Consider the following 15,699-nt stretch of genomic DNA (forward strand, 5'->3'; position numbering starts at 1 on the left):
CGCTTGAGATTTCTCCGTGCTTCTGGTGTGGCGAGATGGTTTCCAATGATAATGCTGCAGTGTCGAAACCTTAGAATATTGAGTTTTAAGTTCGATATGTATTCTTCAAACCAATGCTGGTCATATTTTATCAGACAAATAAACTTGCGTTGACTAATCCTTTGAGTGAAGTGAGGACGTGAATGCATTGACTTTTACCTGTAAGAAGAGGCAGCACACCGTGTACACGTACGCCTGTTCCCCTGTTCTAGTTAGACGCTGACACGTGAGTGAGGCCATCTGACCACCTGCAGCAGCGCTCTAAAAACCATTTCCTGTCGCACACACCATCCGCCGCATGAAATGTCACCATTCATTTGTTTTTCTTCGACCTTCATTTGTCTCTACCACTGCAAAAACACACTGCAGTCTAGTTGGTAACTTTGAATACTATTCAGGTCTGTTGCACATGTATTTGTATTTTTATTCTCGTATATAAAGGTCTGTTATATTGTAGACTTGTTCTTTGTGTCAGTATTATCTTGCTGCTGTATAAAAAAAAACACGTTTTGTGTTATAATAGTTTTTGGTGTGTTTTATGTGTAGCTATCGTTTGATCACTCATGGGAGAAAAAAATATGATAAAGTACATACTATCTTTAAGGAACTAGAGTACATTTTAAGGAACTAAAACTTTAAGATTGATTACTACATTTTTATGATTGGGCAACGGATTTTTTAGAGTTTCATCATCCCAAGAGGGTGTTCACATTTGTCCATCCGAAGAAGAGCATGTCAATCACAAAGCTATTTAATTTCAAAAGGCACAATTTGCATTTGCAATATTTTTTACCACTCTCCAACGGCATTATTTTAGTATGTGGTCACTTCTCTATGACCTAAAAGGTTCTTCTCATTGTTTGTGATTTCACGTTGGTCACACGCTACAGGTAGACAAGCCACGCACAGGAAAACAAATCATTTTATTCAGTTGTTACAGAAAAGTCACTAGATGGATTTGATATTGCCTTGGCCGGGCCCCACCCCAGGGTGCAGTCGCCATGCTCACTTCTTGCAACAGCGGCTGTGGCAGGCGCAGGTGAGCGAGGCTACCAGCACCACGTATTCCATGAAGTCGACCTCAGAGTCTCCATTAATATCCAGACCTTTCATCAGCTTGTCAACCTCATCTTGGTTCTTTGCCAACTGCGCAGACCAAAAAAACATTCATATTTTTGGATGCTGTTACAATGCTACATTATAGTAACATTAGTGGTGGTCTCTTTTTCCAGACAGGTTTAGTAGACTTCTCGTAATGAAGCATGCACACACACACACACACACACACACACACACACACACACACACACACACACACACACACACACACACACACACACACACACACACACACACACACACACACACACACACACACACACACACGCATGCTGACGCACATCATTGTATGGCCTTGCAAATTGATCAAATAGAGACTTGACATTGGACAACAGCAACTTACATATTACCCAGAAAACATCTGTATGTGACCAAAAAAACATCAATGACACTCAGAAATTATTCAATCAATTAAATCGTTTCTTTAAGTTTCTTTAGTTTTTTTTATGATTTATATTAAATAAGCCCATCATTTTGTTATCACTACCGACTATTTTTTTTAAAGTGGTCTATATATATGAATTGTACCCATCCCGTGTTTCAATGTTTTTATCTTAGAATAAATAAATATTTTCTCACTTAAAAGTTAAATCATGTTAGCCAGGCATCATTTTGAAGTTTGTTATCCTCTGCATATGTCAGTAAAACTATATAGCATAAATGTATGCCCCTTCTTTTAAGAGTCTATTATTCAAACTCAAAGTCTATGGGCGTAGATATGGCAATAAGTTAATGTTGAAGCATGAAGCAACGATGGGAGAGACTGTTCAAGCTGGTCAGTAATGCTAAATCCACCTCAGCGAAACATCTGAAAAATGGTCAGCTGAAAAATACCAACATTTCCAACGTTGTGGCTGGGGATTGTTCACAAATCTGTCATGATTGTAATGTTCGACATTAAATATTTAACTAGCATCAATTAAATCAGGAAAATTGGCAGTGTGATGTGTCAAATTAGATAGAAAAAAAAGATCTTTAACTTTCTTGACTGGGGCCTGAGACACTTTACACCATGGGTCAAAACATTTTCAGTAGAGCACAGTGATGTGTACGGTACCTTGAGCAGTCCAGGCAACTCCTTCTCCAGCAGGGTCTTGACCTCGGCTTTGTTTAGACTGTCCTTACTGCCTTCGGCAGAAGCATACGCATCAAAGGTCTTGATCAGGATCGCCATGGCTGTCTCTAGCTGGGTCATGGTTGCTGCTTAGGAGGTGGTTAATTCGGTAAAATGGCAGATCAACAACTGATCAACAGAGCTGTAGATTTGTTGGCACTGGGAGGACTCTTTTTATACCTTTGGAACAAAAGTGAATGATTACCAGAAAAAGAAAAGAATAATTATCTGGCTATACTAGTTGAAGTGTTTGATACAGGTGGTGGCTGTGTCAACAAAACGGTAGCCCTACAACGCCCAGTGTACATATTACCTCACAGCCCACATGGAGCTTCAGTCTCCACTCTTTGTAACGAGATGTTACTTTTTGATTTAAGGTGAGGTCATTTCATTAACTAAACCACAATAGAGACTGTGATTTGTTTATTCTTAGACTATTTTGTTTAAGAATAGAGAAAATAAACATGATTTACTTTAATCATAATTATTTTGTTGTGTAGTTTAAACCCTGTGCTGGTTGTCTCTTTGGACATTAAGAAACACATTCAAACACAGTGTCACTGCATCACCTGTGGCATCAAACTGCTTAAAAGCACACGAGAGAGCGTGTTTGTTCACATGTTTCTGTTTACCGGCCTGGATTCCTGGAAACAGTGCTCTGTTATGGTATATAGAATATATAATTTACGGTATATAGAATATATACCGTAAATAAGCGTTTATCTAGTCGCAACTTAGTTTCAGCCCTGCTCTGGCTGCAATAGATCCCATCAAACACAGTGAGAAATAAACAGTATCAAAATCTCCACATATGCATTTCCAATATATTACTGCAGGGTGAAATTAAGAAGTTGAACTCATTCTGATTGTAAAGTGACATATATTAATTTATTATTGTTAGGTAAAATCATCTTTCATGTACTGGGAAACTTTGAAGGAAATTGTGGTTGTTTATTTTACTACTTTCTTTATTTTCATCTGAAGTCTCTCCAAAATTCACAAATGGTTAGAATAAGATAATGCCTCACTTGTATATTTGCACATACATATGTGGAGAAGTGTCATGGTAATATCTGTTAGTAATTTTTTTAACATATTCATCTGTGCAAAATATACCAAATTTTACAAAACATAACTTTAAAGGCCGTATACTCTAAATAAGATTTTTCACAAACTCTGAGCCAGAAATCTCCACTTCAGTAGCACTAACATACACTAAACATTCTAGTTTCATTCTTATCTATATTCTGAAGGTTTTTAACAGAGGGGTTTGTTCAGACATCATTCAAAGCCTGATTTATTTTTATTGCTCAATCCATGGCATAACATTTTTTTGTGGCTGTTGACAGTATTTTCAGGAATTGCCTCTGGAATTTTGAACCTGCATGTTTTATCCAGTGTTCAGATTTTTTGTTATGCAAATTGGCACATATTTAATATATAAACGCATAATTTGCATATCCAAACATGAAAATTCAGAAAACTTGTAACACAAAAAAACAATTGTCTCGATGTAAGTAATCAACTGGGGGAGTTTCATGGTGATTTCTATTCCTTTGAAAGTTTAGCCTATTCTTCTGTAGTATGTCACAATGAAATGTGACCGGAACATAATAACAGTGTTAACCAAAAATGATTCCCAGACAAGGTTAAATAATATAAGTTATAGTACGAATCACTTAACAAACTGTTCCACCATTCATCAGCACTTCAGTCGTGTTTTTTTTTTTCAATTTCAAAGATCAGATTTATATGCCCAATATAAGCAATGTACTGTTGTACTGTATCCCACATATGTGATGAATTGTGCATTTGTGCAAGCGAATAAAAACAGTGTGAAAGTGTGCGAAGTGTGCACTCATATTGCGTGGTGGTTAACACCTTGTACAAGTTACAGTTGTCAGTGGATATAGCCTAGGGCTGGTGTGCAGGTAAGAGGTTGTTTAAATTTGTTCCCATGAGTGAAGGAGTGTCTTTCTGCAGCCTTCAACCCTCTTTATTAGTCTTAATCTGGCTGATTTATTGGGTTAATTGTTTCTGTATTGATAAACGTCTTGCTATCATTCGGTGCCCTTCGGGCTAATATTTAACTTAATAGTCATTCCTTTCACAGCTTAATTTTGTTGACCTAAAGGTCACACAAAAATCCCCTGTGTCCCGTGGGTTATACTGCTATCCAGTTTAGCCTACATGTAAACAACAGCGTTTTGTACCGTAGCCTATGCTGGGACTTGTTTCTCCTTAGTGGTCACATTAGCATTACTTATCTGGGAATTATCCAGTAGCAGGATGTTTATTACAAGTTTTTTATCCTGATCCCACACATGCCTGATATCTGCCCCGAAATACAAAATGTTTGCATGGACCAAAGCTAATGATTAATTCTCATATTTCCACAGACTGCACAAGCTGCCTAGCATACTAGCTAGTGCAGAGGAAAAGCGTAAAGAGCCACAAACTGTGGAAACGCTGGATTTAAACATTCGTTTTGCTCCAGTCGAGTTTTATTTTTTCTCATTCCGGGTGGTTGGAAAACTCTTTATTTTGGATCAAAAATTGAAATCGATTTCTCTCCTTAGCGGGAAGTTGACAATCTTGCTTGAACTAATCACGGAGTAAGCTGCTCCATCACAAAAAGGCCTACTTTAGCTACTTAGCCTATCCTTCAAGGCTGATTGTTGCTAACTAACTAGCTTAGAGCAGCTAAAGCTTCACGTTTTCAGTGTTTGGGGATGCATGTTAAGTACACATTTTTAACAGTTTGCTAACGCATTAGCACCTCGACTATTGGCTTTTTAGTTAAGACATTGACCCTGACAATAACCAGCTATTATTCCGTATTATATTGATGAAGAGATGTAAATGCCATGTCCAACATGGTATAATCATGATAAACCATTAAAGGTAGAATAATGAGGAACATTCCCACAATTCAGCTCTCCAGGCCACTCTTATGTGAAATTGGCCATATTTAATAAGCATGTCTGTATGGCTTGTGTGAGCAACTCATGCTTTTTAAAAGTGTAATTCAGCTTTCAATGATGTTAAAGGTGTTTTTACAACATGTTCACAGGAAATTTGAGAATTCAAAGACATAACCTGAAATGCAGAGCACATTTATTTAGAGATGAATGATGAGTAAAACATGGTCTCAGCAAAAATGTCTTTACAGTAAGTCAGCTTCTCAGTATTTAACATTTGAGAAGCTCTGTATCTAGTGTCAAGGCCAGGGAGAAACGACCACACGGGAGCTGTTTCCACTTCCTGTCAGTGACCTTTGCAGCGCCGTAGCACCACAGTTTCCACTCAGCATCCCTCTTGTGATTTGAAGTCATTGTGAAACCTGCATCTTTGCTACAGAATCAATACACTTCCTTATGCAGACCACTGACTATAGCTTGTATTATGATCAATTGAAAATAAAAGCAACCGTGAAAGTAAACCTGTATGCACACACAACTTGTCATTATTGAAATAAACTTAGACCACAAAGATGGACAGGACTGAGTTTATAGAAAAATAGAAAAATATTTACACATCATAATACAAGTACATAATTAAGGTAAATGTAAGTAAATAAATGTACATTATATATATGCTGAAAAGTAGAACATATTAAAAAATGAGGAAATTTCCCTGAACAGCACATCCTCATCCACTTTCTTTGGTCTCGACACGTTCAAAGTAATCGCAGGATTCATACACTGGAACCTGACACTGAAAGAGACAAAGACATAAAAACAATCATTGCAGCCTTACATTAAACCGTATCAATGGAATTAAGCAGTTTATCAACATATTCCAAAGACCTTTGTTAATGTCTACAATAAAATACTGAGTAGGCGTGATCGGTAGGCACGATTACTCATAAACAGGATGTCAGTTATATTTCATAATAATGTCTCAACACTGGAAGTTCTTGCTAAAGCTGTAGTTTAAAGAAAATGATATTCACCAGAAAAACATTAACTTCTTTAAGCTAAAATGGGATAAAGTTCAAGAGTCGTGTATTAAATCCTACTTCATTGAAGCTGGTAGATTGTGAGATTGTGGTGTTGCTTTTCTATATATATATAATATACAATAAAACCTGATAACATAATGCAGTCTAATATATAACATAACAAAGTACAACTTTGAATAATTAAAGTGACTACATAAAGATCTTTTAACAGTTTGTAAACAATGAGGTGGGTAAGGGTGGACATGTTTTGTGGCAAAATAGCACCAATGATGGTGAATGCTTTTAAACTTATTAACTTTAACTTAACTTTGAAGACAAATGTGCCATTATTAAGTGTGTAGAATACATTAGCAAGTGTCCCAATATTTAGTGACTGGCTATCTAGATGTATTTGGTGGAGAAACCTAGCGTGTTACGTTATACCAGCGAGAAATTATGAGCATTAAAATAACTAAAAGCTTTCAACTACATTATCTGTGCTTATGTACAGAATTTAAAATACCATGATTTTAAAGTAGGCGCTATAAAAACAGGCTTTTATCAACACATTTTACACTTATAGTTTGCAGCTGTAGATGACGATGTTTTGGTTAACCATGTGTCAATGTCGGCTGGTGACATTCAGTCGAATGCGTCGCGGTTGCTCGTAGTGATGCCAGCTTTTGAAAACTCCAACAGAACATGTAGGTGTCCTGGCTAAAGACTTTTTTCAAATACATACTTATCTGTGTTTATGTTGTTACAAACAACCTACGAACACATTCGACTGAAAGTCAGCAGTTGACACCTTTAATCGTTAAACTGAAACACCTGTTGCTCTGAAACAGTCGTGATACTGTCGGAGTTCTGTAAAACTGGAGTCTTCTTTTGGAATATAGATTCTAAGAACCGAACATGCAACAATCAGACATTTTGATACGCGTAACCGTTTTAATTCAATGTTTAATGGTTGCTAACTCTCCTGCATTGCTGTGGCAAAACACCACTTCAGTTGCCAGATATGCAGACTTTAATGTTTTTTTCAACTGTAGAAGGGTCTACAAACAACTCAAGTAGTAGTCTCCACAGAACATTTGAGATATTGCACCGATGTTTTATCGTATATAGGACACTGTATTACATCATCCTGCTGTTACAGAGAAAGAAAGAACAGTATTTCTGTTACTTATGGAGATGAAAAAATGTGTATCCACAAACTATATCTAATGTAATTGCAATTAAAAAGCAAGAACCTAATGTAATTAAACCTGTCAATGTAGGATGCTGCATATCATATCATGTAACATGGGTAACCAACAGTGGATCTGCAATCCACTGTTGCACTCTTCACACCATTCACCATGTCACCCACATACCTCACACTTGCACACTTTATATCAAACCCACATGCAAAGCAACCTTGGAAAGAGTTTGGAAACTTTTTAGTAGGTTGATTTAAGAACAATATAAGGCGGAGGCAGACTGGCAATAAAGCTGAATTTAATTTGAAAAGACAAAGCTGTATGTTTGTGTATTCTCCCCACTTAAGCTTACAAAGTAGGCCTACATAAGAGGATCACATTAAAAGGTTGGTTCCCCTTTCGTCAAACTATTTGCTTCCTCATTCACCACGCTGAACAGTGAAAGTGAGCACAGAATGCCCGTTGTTGGCGGCATCATTGTTTTCCCCCAGTGTGTTACTGTTACTCTAAACATTCGTCTCTGTAGCTCTGATGTCATCAAACTCACCCACTGAGAAGAACCTCTGGAGGAGCTGGTGCTGTGTTTGTCCATTTCTACCTCCTCAGAGTCAATGTGGGGAACCTCGTAGATCACCCTGGCTGCTTGTGCTGAACCCGTGGGACACACACAGAAATTATTAAAAGATCAGTTGCACAAAATAAAACCTGTGAAGTAACATTCATAGAATGATGCAGCAGCAGTCAGTGTTATTTTATTTATCTAAACATTGCAGTTGCTACTGTCTCTACCAATGTTTAGTTTTGCTAGCAGTTGCTATATTACTGCTATTAAGCAGTGACTAAAAGTGGCATTGTCGTGTCTCCTTAAACACTATTCCCACCCTTAGTCGTACTAAATTTGTTCAACTCATACATCCCAAAAAGCTAACCACATTGCAACAAGCTATTCTTCATCATTCTCAATAAAAACAAATATTTGTAGGTGTTCCACAGTGTTACATGTTTGGTCCCATTCATTTTTCACTGAAAGTATACCTTGTAACATCTGTGTTAAACTGTATAAAGACACCCTTAGAATTGCCTTTGCGGACATGAAGTGGGTTACTACGCATGCTAGAATTGCATTTCAAGGTTATTGAAGGTGATGTGTTGCCCATGTAAACATCAAACGTGAATATGAATTTGTTCAATTAAGAGATATTTCATGTCGTGTCTCAGGTGTTTTTGATCCTTTATATATAGGAATGGTATTGTTGGATGATTCTCTCAGTTTTCCAACAGAATTCAGCTGACACAATTTTAACCAGCTCTACATGAAAAGACCGATTCTGGCCAAATTCTGCTGCTGTGTAAAGCTGCTCTCATCAGTATTTTTATGTTAACCATGAATGCAAATTATCCTGTTAGCACAACAGAAAGCGTTTTTTTGCTTATTTTACTCTATTCTTTAAAACCTGCAACTTTACCATTTGTTTCAGGTAATAGACGCCCATTGGCCAAAAGTTTATTTTATTTACTGTTCAGGTCAAATGAAGCACTGCTGCTGTGTTAGTTTTTTTTTTTTTTTTAACAAAAGGTTTGCAATACTTAACGTATGTCCAAATTAAAAATAAAAATCAAACACACTGATTTCATATTGTGTTGTCTAAAACAATAAATCAAATTAATAATATTTAATTACGTAAAACAATGTTGATTTAAAAAAAAAATAATTCAACCACATTTTTCAATGCTGAAAATGAAATTATATTCAACTCCATTTTATTTAGAAGGAGGCAGAGGACTCTAAGGGAATTTGAGCAAAGCTAATGGTAAATGGACTGTACTTGTATAGCGCTTTTCTAGTCTTCCGACCACTCAAAGTGCTTTTACATTACTAATCATTCACCCATTCGCTAGCTAATATATATATATATATTTTTTTTTTTGGTTGTTGTGAACATTCAATCTTGGATGCTTAAATAATATTTCTTTCCTTGTACCTTCTCTCCTTCGCAGACAGCAGAAACACACGAGAGCAATGAGGAGCAATGGAGCCACCACAGCCAGGGGAATGACCACGGTAGACAGAAGACTGGAAGAACCTTGATGTCCACATTGTGAGAAAAATGAAACACAAATATTACAATAACAATAACAAAATTGAAGTTGTTGTTGTTTTTTAAGGAATAAATGATTTGTGTGTTTGTTTGATTATTTTAAAACCTTGTATTAGACATTTATATGCAAAACAAACAAGCATTTGACTGATCTACAGTTTACAAGGTGATGTAAAGTCTCTTGTTTTCTGAACAGACCAGATCTCATTCTGAATATGCACAATTATTATTCCCAGCCTTTGGCAAACCAGGTATTAGTCAAACTTTATGCAACAATGTAATGCCACTGGTGTGTCACCATACCTCCTGCTGTGTTCTTCTCTATGATGTCTCTGGCCGTAACTGTGACGACAGTACCATTTCCTTCAACCCTAAGTAAAGCTGGTATATCCACTGCCACATTGCAGATGTATCTCCCTGAATTCTCACTCGTGACATTCGTTAAGGTCAAGTGTGAGCAGTTAAACGTTTCGTTTAGCAGAGATCCTTGAGGGGCATTCTTCGAGTAGAAAATCTGAGCTTTCATTTCTATTAGATTTTTCAGCCAACAAACTCTAATTCTTTCATACTCCAGGGTCCAGCAGCAGGTGATGTTTACTGTCTCCCCCTCCACCACAGAGACATCAGGGGTCTGAGTAAGAGCAGGTGTGCCTGTAGATGAAACACCTGTGAAGAGACAACAAGATGATTCATTATTTGGCTGTTCATCACAACAATGCACACATTCCATCGTTTCAGAAGCCAAACCAGAAGGTAAATGTAGCGAGTATGTGTATGTATGTAAAGCCCTCTGAGGCAAATTTGTAATTTGTGATTCTGGGCTATACAAAATAAACTGAATTGAATTGAATTGAGTAGTGAGTGTTTGGCACTTTCAACATAATCAGGAAAGGAACTAAAATAGTTGAGATTGTTTTAATCAGATTTTTGCGCACGTCTACAAGCAATTAAAGCGGTAATTTCACACCAACCATAAAGAAATAACTGTCACAAAGTTTGAAATATTCAAAAAGTTGAAACATGTCGGTTTAATGTCTACCGGTAGCATAAAAATGCTTTAATTCATGACATTGTTGACAATATCTAAAAAAAATACAGTAATCAGAACAAAGCTGTCATAGTTTTGATATTTTGAGCACATTTTAACCTTATGCTACTATGAAACATGTGACGTTAAAGGTTAATCTGTGTTCTTTACTTACTCCAAGATGAGAGGGCACAGAGAGAGGCGAGGAGCAGACTGCTGAGTAGAAGCTTCATCTTTACACTCCGATTGAGTGCTGATAACTGACACTCTCCTCACAGCAGCTCTGAGTCCTTCCCACCACACACACACATTCACACACACACACACACACACACACACACACACACACACACACACACACACACACACACACACACACACACACACACACACTGGGCATAATCATGTCTTCTGCCTTCCTCTGTATTTTCTGCAGAGACGTGTGAAAACCACAGCTTTTGTTCCTTCCTCTTCCAGATACAAAGCAGTGATAGGTTCTCACGACGTAGTTTCAGAGATAAAAGTCCAGAAATACTGAAATGGGCCACCAACAAAATATCTGTATTTCCATCAAAGGTTCTCAATACTGGATTAAAAGCAATAATATTGCCTCCACACGGCTCTCAACATAGCGGCGGTTGAGCAGTTGCCCAGCAGCTAATGGTGTTAACCGTGCTAACAGTGTAAACAATGTCAACAGTGCCGACAGAGCTAACTGTGTTAACCTGAGGGGGAACAGGACATCGTTATCACCTTTAACTCCTCTATTTCTTCACATAGCAAATAGCTGCTATATTAATGCTCTGAATTCTATACGTAGAACCTTTAAGGGATTTCATCAAAATCAGAATGATGGCAGGGTTATCCAGGTGTAGACCTGCATTCCAACTGTCAGGGGACATGTTTGGCCTGACTCCATTTCTAACCTCGAACTTAGTCCCTAGTTTACCTGATATATTTTAATGTCTGTATAGCAAATTAATAACCAGCATTGGAGCATTCATTACGTGTAATGGACTGTATTTTGTAGCTTTGCTTTTTTTTTTTTAAAGCCCCTTGTGTACAGATTGTATGTGATTATATTCTATGCAGCACATCACTCTGAGCTCGTGAGCTCTTAGTTGCAGAAAACTGAGACAAATGTGGCGGGAACTGGTGCAGTTTCTACTTAAATGGGTCGTACCATTCATCTCTGTCCAATGGTCAGATCCATGTAGGAGGGAGTTTAAAAGTAGCATGAATTGTTGTGTGTTACAGTGTATTTTTTAGTGGTACCACTAGGGGTCCTTCACAGAAGGGGTCTAACTTAACTAAATGGGTCCACCTTCAGACCAAATCATGAATTGTCCCTCCACATGACTGAAGTGCTGTATTTGTACAGTAAATCATTTACATTTTTAAAATCTAGAAGAAACATGATACTTGTCCTGTAAAAAATGTTTGCATGATTTTAATGGAATGCATTCAAGAACAAAGTCAAAGAAAACACCGAGATCAAGATTGTTCAGATTTATTTTACACTTTATCTTACTCATCAGTCACTAGTAAAAGGTGACACGTGTTGATTTTTTTTGTGTCCTAATCGAGACAAATTGAACGTCCTTTCTTATTCGTTTTACTCTGCTTCTATCTCCCTCTCATCTCTTTCCTCTTCCTCTTGGTTTTCTTCATTTCCAGGAGCAGCTGAAACATGAATGCACTGATGGATTAGTCAGAATGTACGGGAACATAAAGGCTGCTGATATGACCTAGATGCTGTTTCATCCCAACGGAGTGGAGGCTGTGTTGTACCTGGTCTGTGTTGCTGAGCTTTGGTCCCTAAACTTCTGATGAGGAAGAAGGTGATGATGAGGGCGAGGAGGGGCAGGCACCTCAAGACATAAACGAGCACTTCCCCCCCGTGAGAACCTAAAATTCACCCACAGAGGCAACAAGTAAGACTATGTATACAACAGGTCGTCCAAACTTTTTACGTGCAGCTGTGACATACCTCCCTCTGTGTTCTCCTCTATGATGTCTCTGGCCGTAACTGTGACGACAGTACCATTTCCTTCAACCCTAAGTAAAGCTGGTATATCCACTGCCACATTGCAGATGTATCTCCCTGAATCCTCACTCGTGACATTCGTTAAGGTCAAGTGTGAGCAGTTAAACGTTTCCTTTAGCAGAGATCCTTGAATGGCATTCTTCGAGAAGAAAATCTGAGCGTTCATTTCTATTAGATTTTTCAGCCAACAAACTCTAATTCTTTCATACTCCAGGGTCCAGCAGCAGGTGATGTTTACTGTCTCCCCCTCCACCACAGAGACATCAGGGGTCTGAGTAACAGCAGGTGTGCCTGTAGATGAAACACCTGTGAAGAGACAACAAGATGACGGGCAACCACACACTGCTGTCAGAAATAATCATCAGCAAATGTTATCATATTCATGAATAGACTGAACAAATTGCACAGCAGACTATAGGGCAGGTAGATTTTCCTTGAAATATTACAACTTTACTCTCATTAATTTCCAAATTTATTGTATTTTAACGACTTCTTGAAATACAGAATCAGAATAAAGCTGTCATAGTTTGATATTTTTCAAATTTAATTATTTAACTATTGATCATTATGACTTTACTCTCATTTAATTACAACGTCATCCTGGACAACGTCATCCTGCCAGTTTTAAGAATTGGCAGAAATCTTGCTGAAACATATGAGTTATGAAAGTCCATGGATGTATACATTAAAAATGTATATTATGGAATCACTGAGAGCCTGTCACCTGGTGCCTGAATTTAATATTTCCTTCACAGAAATTCATTTCTACAATAAGTTGATGCAGAGATTTTCACCAGAATGCAGAATGGGTGTGACGCTCAATACTTCCTGGGGGACGACCCCCAGACTTCCTGCTTTATACGAGTCCCCACCAATGTTGAGAGGAAACCTACGTGTTTGGTTTGGTGTTCACTTGTTCATTTTGTTAATCTCGTTCATCACTTACAGATTTCAGAGCTCTCACACAAAATGCCTTGCTTATTTTGAGTATTTCAACACTTAAACTGCACATATGGAAATAAACATTTGCTTCAACGGCGCATTCATGCTGAGTTTTGAAATTAAAATTGAAGTTGTCGTTTTTTAAGGAATACATGATTTGTGTGTTTGTTTGATTATTTTAAAACCTTATATTAGATATTTATATGCAAAACAAGCAAGCATTTGACTGATCTACAGTTTACAAGGTGATATAAAAGTCTCTGTTTTCTGAACAGAGACCAGATCTCATTCTGAATATGTACAATCATTATCACCAGCCTTTGGCAAACCAGGTATTAGTCAAACTTTATGCAACATTGTAATGCAACTGTTGGTGTGTCACCATGCCTTCTGCTGTGTTCTCCTTTGTGTTGTCTCTGACCGTAACTGTGACGACAGTACCATTTCCTTCAACCTCAACTAAGCTTGGTGCCTCCATTGTCACACTGCAGATGTATCTCCCTGAATCCTCACTCGTAACAATCGTTAAGGACAAGTGTGAGAAGTCAGACGTCTCTTTTTGAGAGCGGTTCTTCAAGTAGATTTCAATTTTAAATAATTCCTCAGGGATTTCCACACTTTAACGGCACATATGGAAATAAACATGTGCTTCTATAGTACATGCATGCTGAGTTTTGAAATTCAAATTTTCTTCTATAACTATTATCACACATTTTTTATAATTAAAAGAATTTGAATCTCAGTTTTACTGCATTTCACTGGATAAATAATCCATCGGTACGTTCACTTGTATGGACGGTGGTCATAATTCTTGTTCATGTGGTGCATCACAGCTCAACTTCAATATAGTGATCATTCATTTTTTCATTCCTAAAAGGCAAAATCCATACGCCTCTTTTGCTCAAATGTAGTGATTAACTCTCACATAATAATAAAACACTGAATATGAAGATCATTGAAGACCAGGTTTTTCTTTACTTACTCCAAGATGAGTGGGCACAGAAGGAGGCGAGCAGCAGAAGTAGAAGCTTCATCCTTTGACATCGATCAACTGCTGAATACTGACACTCATCTCTTCAGAGCGCAGTTCCTCGCAACACACACACACACAAAACTATACATGCCGCGTATCATCCTCATTTGAAGGTTTATCATCAGCAATTTTTCAAGAAAAATTCAAATAACTATAATCCTTTCCTCATCTCCAGAGGAGTTTAAGGCAGAAATATTTAATAAAAATTCACAATTAAGTTGCGTCCTGTCCTCTCTGTGAAGCTACAAGGAATATTTCCTTTTGGTCTGAGCTACAATGGCTAGCAAAATGGCCTTTTATTTACATAATAACATATAGTTGTAGATTAGAAGATTAGAAGCAGAAGCCAAATAATGTAATGCAGAGGGACTTTGACTAAATATATTTTTATTGAAACCTTTGAAAAAGGAAGTAAACAGAAAAAAATAGGAACTTTACTCTTTTAGGTGATACGTTTAGCATCAGCTCTGACTCTCATCATTTGAGTATCTAGACACTATTTTCACTCAACTATTGATGTCATAAATAAGAAATGTGATGGTTCACACCAGCAACACTTTACAGAATTGTATTCAAGCTCTTAAAGTTCCCAAAGATTCTGTATATCAGTATTATATACAGTAAGGAGTACAAACGTGCACGTAAAGCTGCTATAATCACTATGGTGGTACTGCACATCCACATAGGAGTTCAATTACTTCTTAAGCATTGCCACAGTGCAGATTGTCCACACCGACTCAGTCCTGAGTGGAGGTCAAATCAGATAACATGAGTGGAACACCTGCGTTCACCCACACAGCTTTAACCAGAGGTGGGTGGTAATGAGCTCCATTTACTCCATTACATGTACTCGAGTAACTTCCGGGATCAGTATTGATGCAGCATTCTTTTCACTCTTATGTGAGTTGACTTTAAAGAGAAAAAGATCCTTGCTATTATACTTTAACTATGTTTTCATCACAAATAAATACAGAATATTCAGGTTCATTTTTATTTTTTTTAACCTGTGTGATATCTGAAAAATATTCACTCACTGTGACATGCTCCTCATCTCAATGGAGCTTTTTAGCATCTTTCTGATCATTGTTTTGGTAGAAGGTCATTTTAATCTAGAATTTAAATGGCGGACTCGGC

At 37.4% G+C, this 15,699-nt stretch overlaps 2 protein-coding genes across 4 annotated transcripts; both read right to left on the reverse strand.

Moving 5' to 3' along the window:
* Positions 1–975: 975 nt before the first annotated feature.
* Positions 976–2,398, reverse strand: LOC129093664 (protein S100-P-like). Its single transcript, XM_054601749.1, has 2 exons — positions 2,216–2,398; positions 976–1,185 (listed from the first exon to the last, which is right to left on the reverse strand). The coding sequence occupies exons 1-2, from the start codon at positions 2,351–2,353 to the stop codon at positions 1,045–1,047; spliced, it is 279 nt and encodes a 92-aa protein (XP_054457724.1). The 5' UTR covers positions 2,354–2,398; the 3' UTR covers positions 976–1,044.
* A 2,829-nt stretch (positions 2,399–5,227) lies between these two features.
* Positions 5,228–14,590, reverse strand: LOC129093447 (uncharacterized). 3 transcript variants are annotated; one of them, XM_054601470.1, is made up of 5 exons: positions 14,515–14,590; positions 12,534–12,896; positions 9,400–9,501; positions 7,965–8,065; positions 5,228–5,989 (listed from the first exon to the last, which is right to left on the reverse strand). In XM_054601470.1, the coding sequence occupies exons 1-5, from the start codon at positions 14,564–14,566 to the stop codon at positions 5,924–5,926; spliced, it is 684 nt and encodes a 227-aa protein (XP_054457445.1). In that variant the 5' UTR covers positions 14,567–14,590; the 3' UTR covers positions 5,228–5,923. The 3 variants fall into 3 exon arrangements, with proteins under 3 accessions (XP_054457445.1, XP_054457444.1, XP_054457446.1); XM_054601469.1 differs by lacking the exons at positions 12,534–12,896; positions 14,515–14,590 and adding exons at positions 9,820–10,182; positions 10,719–10,883 and having other exon boundaries at positions 5,241–5,989; XM_054601471.1 differs by lacking the exons at positions 5,228–5,989; positions 7,965–8,065; positions 9,400–9,501 and adding exons at positions 12,122–12,226; positions 12,335–12,451.
* Positions 14,591–15,699: the final 1,109 nt, after the last annotated feature.

The sequence above is a fragment of the Anoplopoma fimbria genome, chromosome 7 (genome assembly GCF_027596085.1).
Source record: "Anoplopoma fimbria isolate UVic2021 breed Golden Eagle Sablefish chromosome 7, Afim_UVic_2022, whole genome shotgun sequence".
NCBI classification, from domain to species: Eukaryota; Metazoa; Chordata; class Actinopteri; order Perciformes; family Anoplopomatidae; genus Anoplopoma; species Anoplopoma fimbria.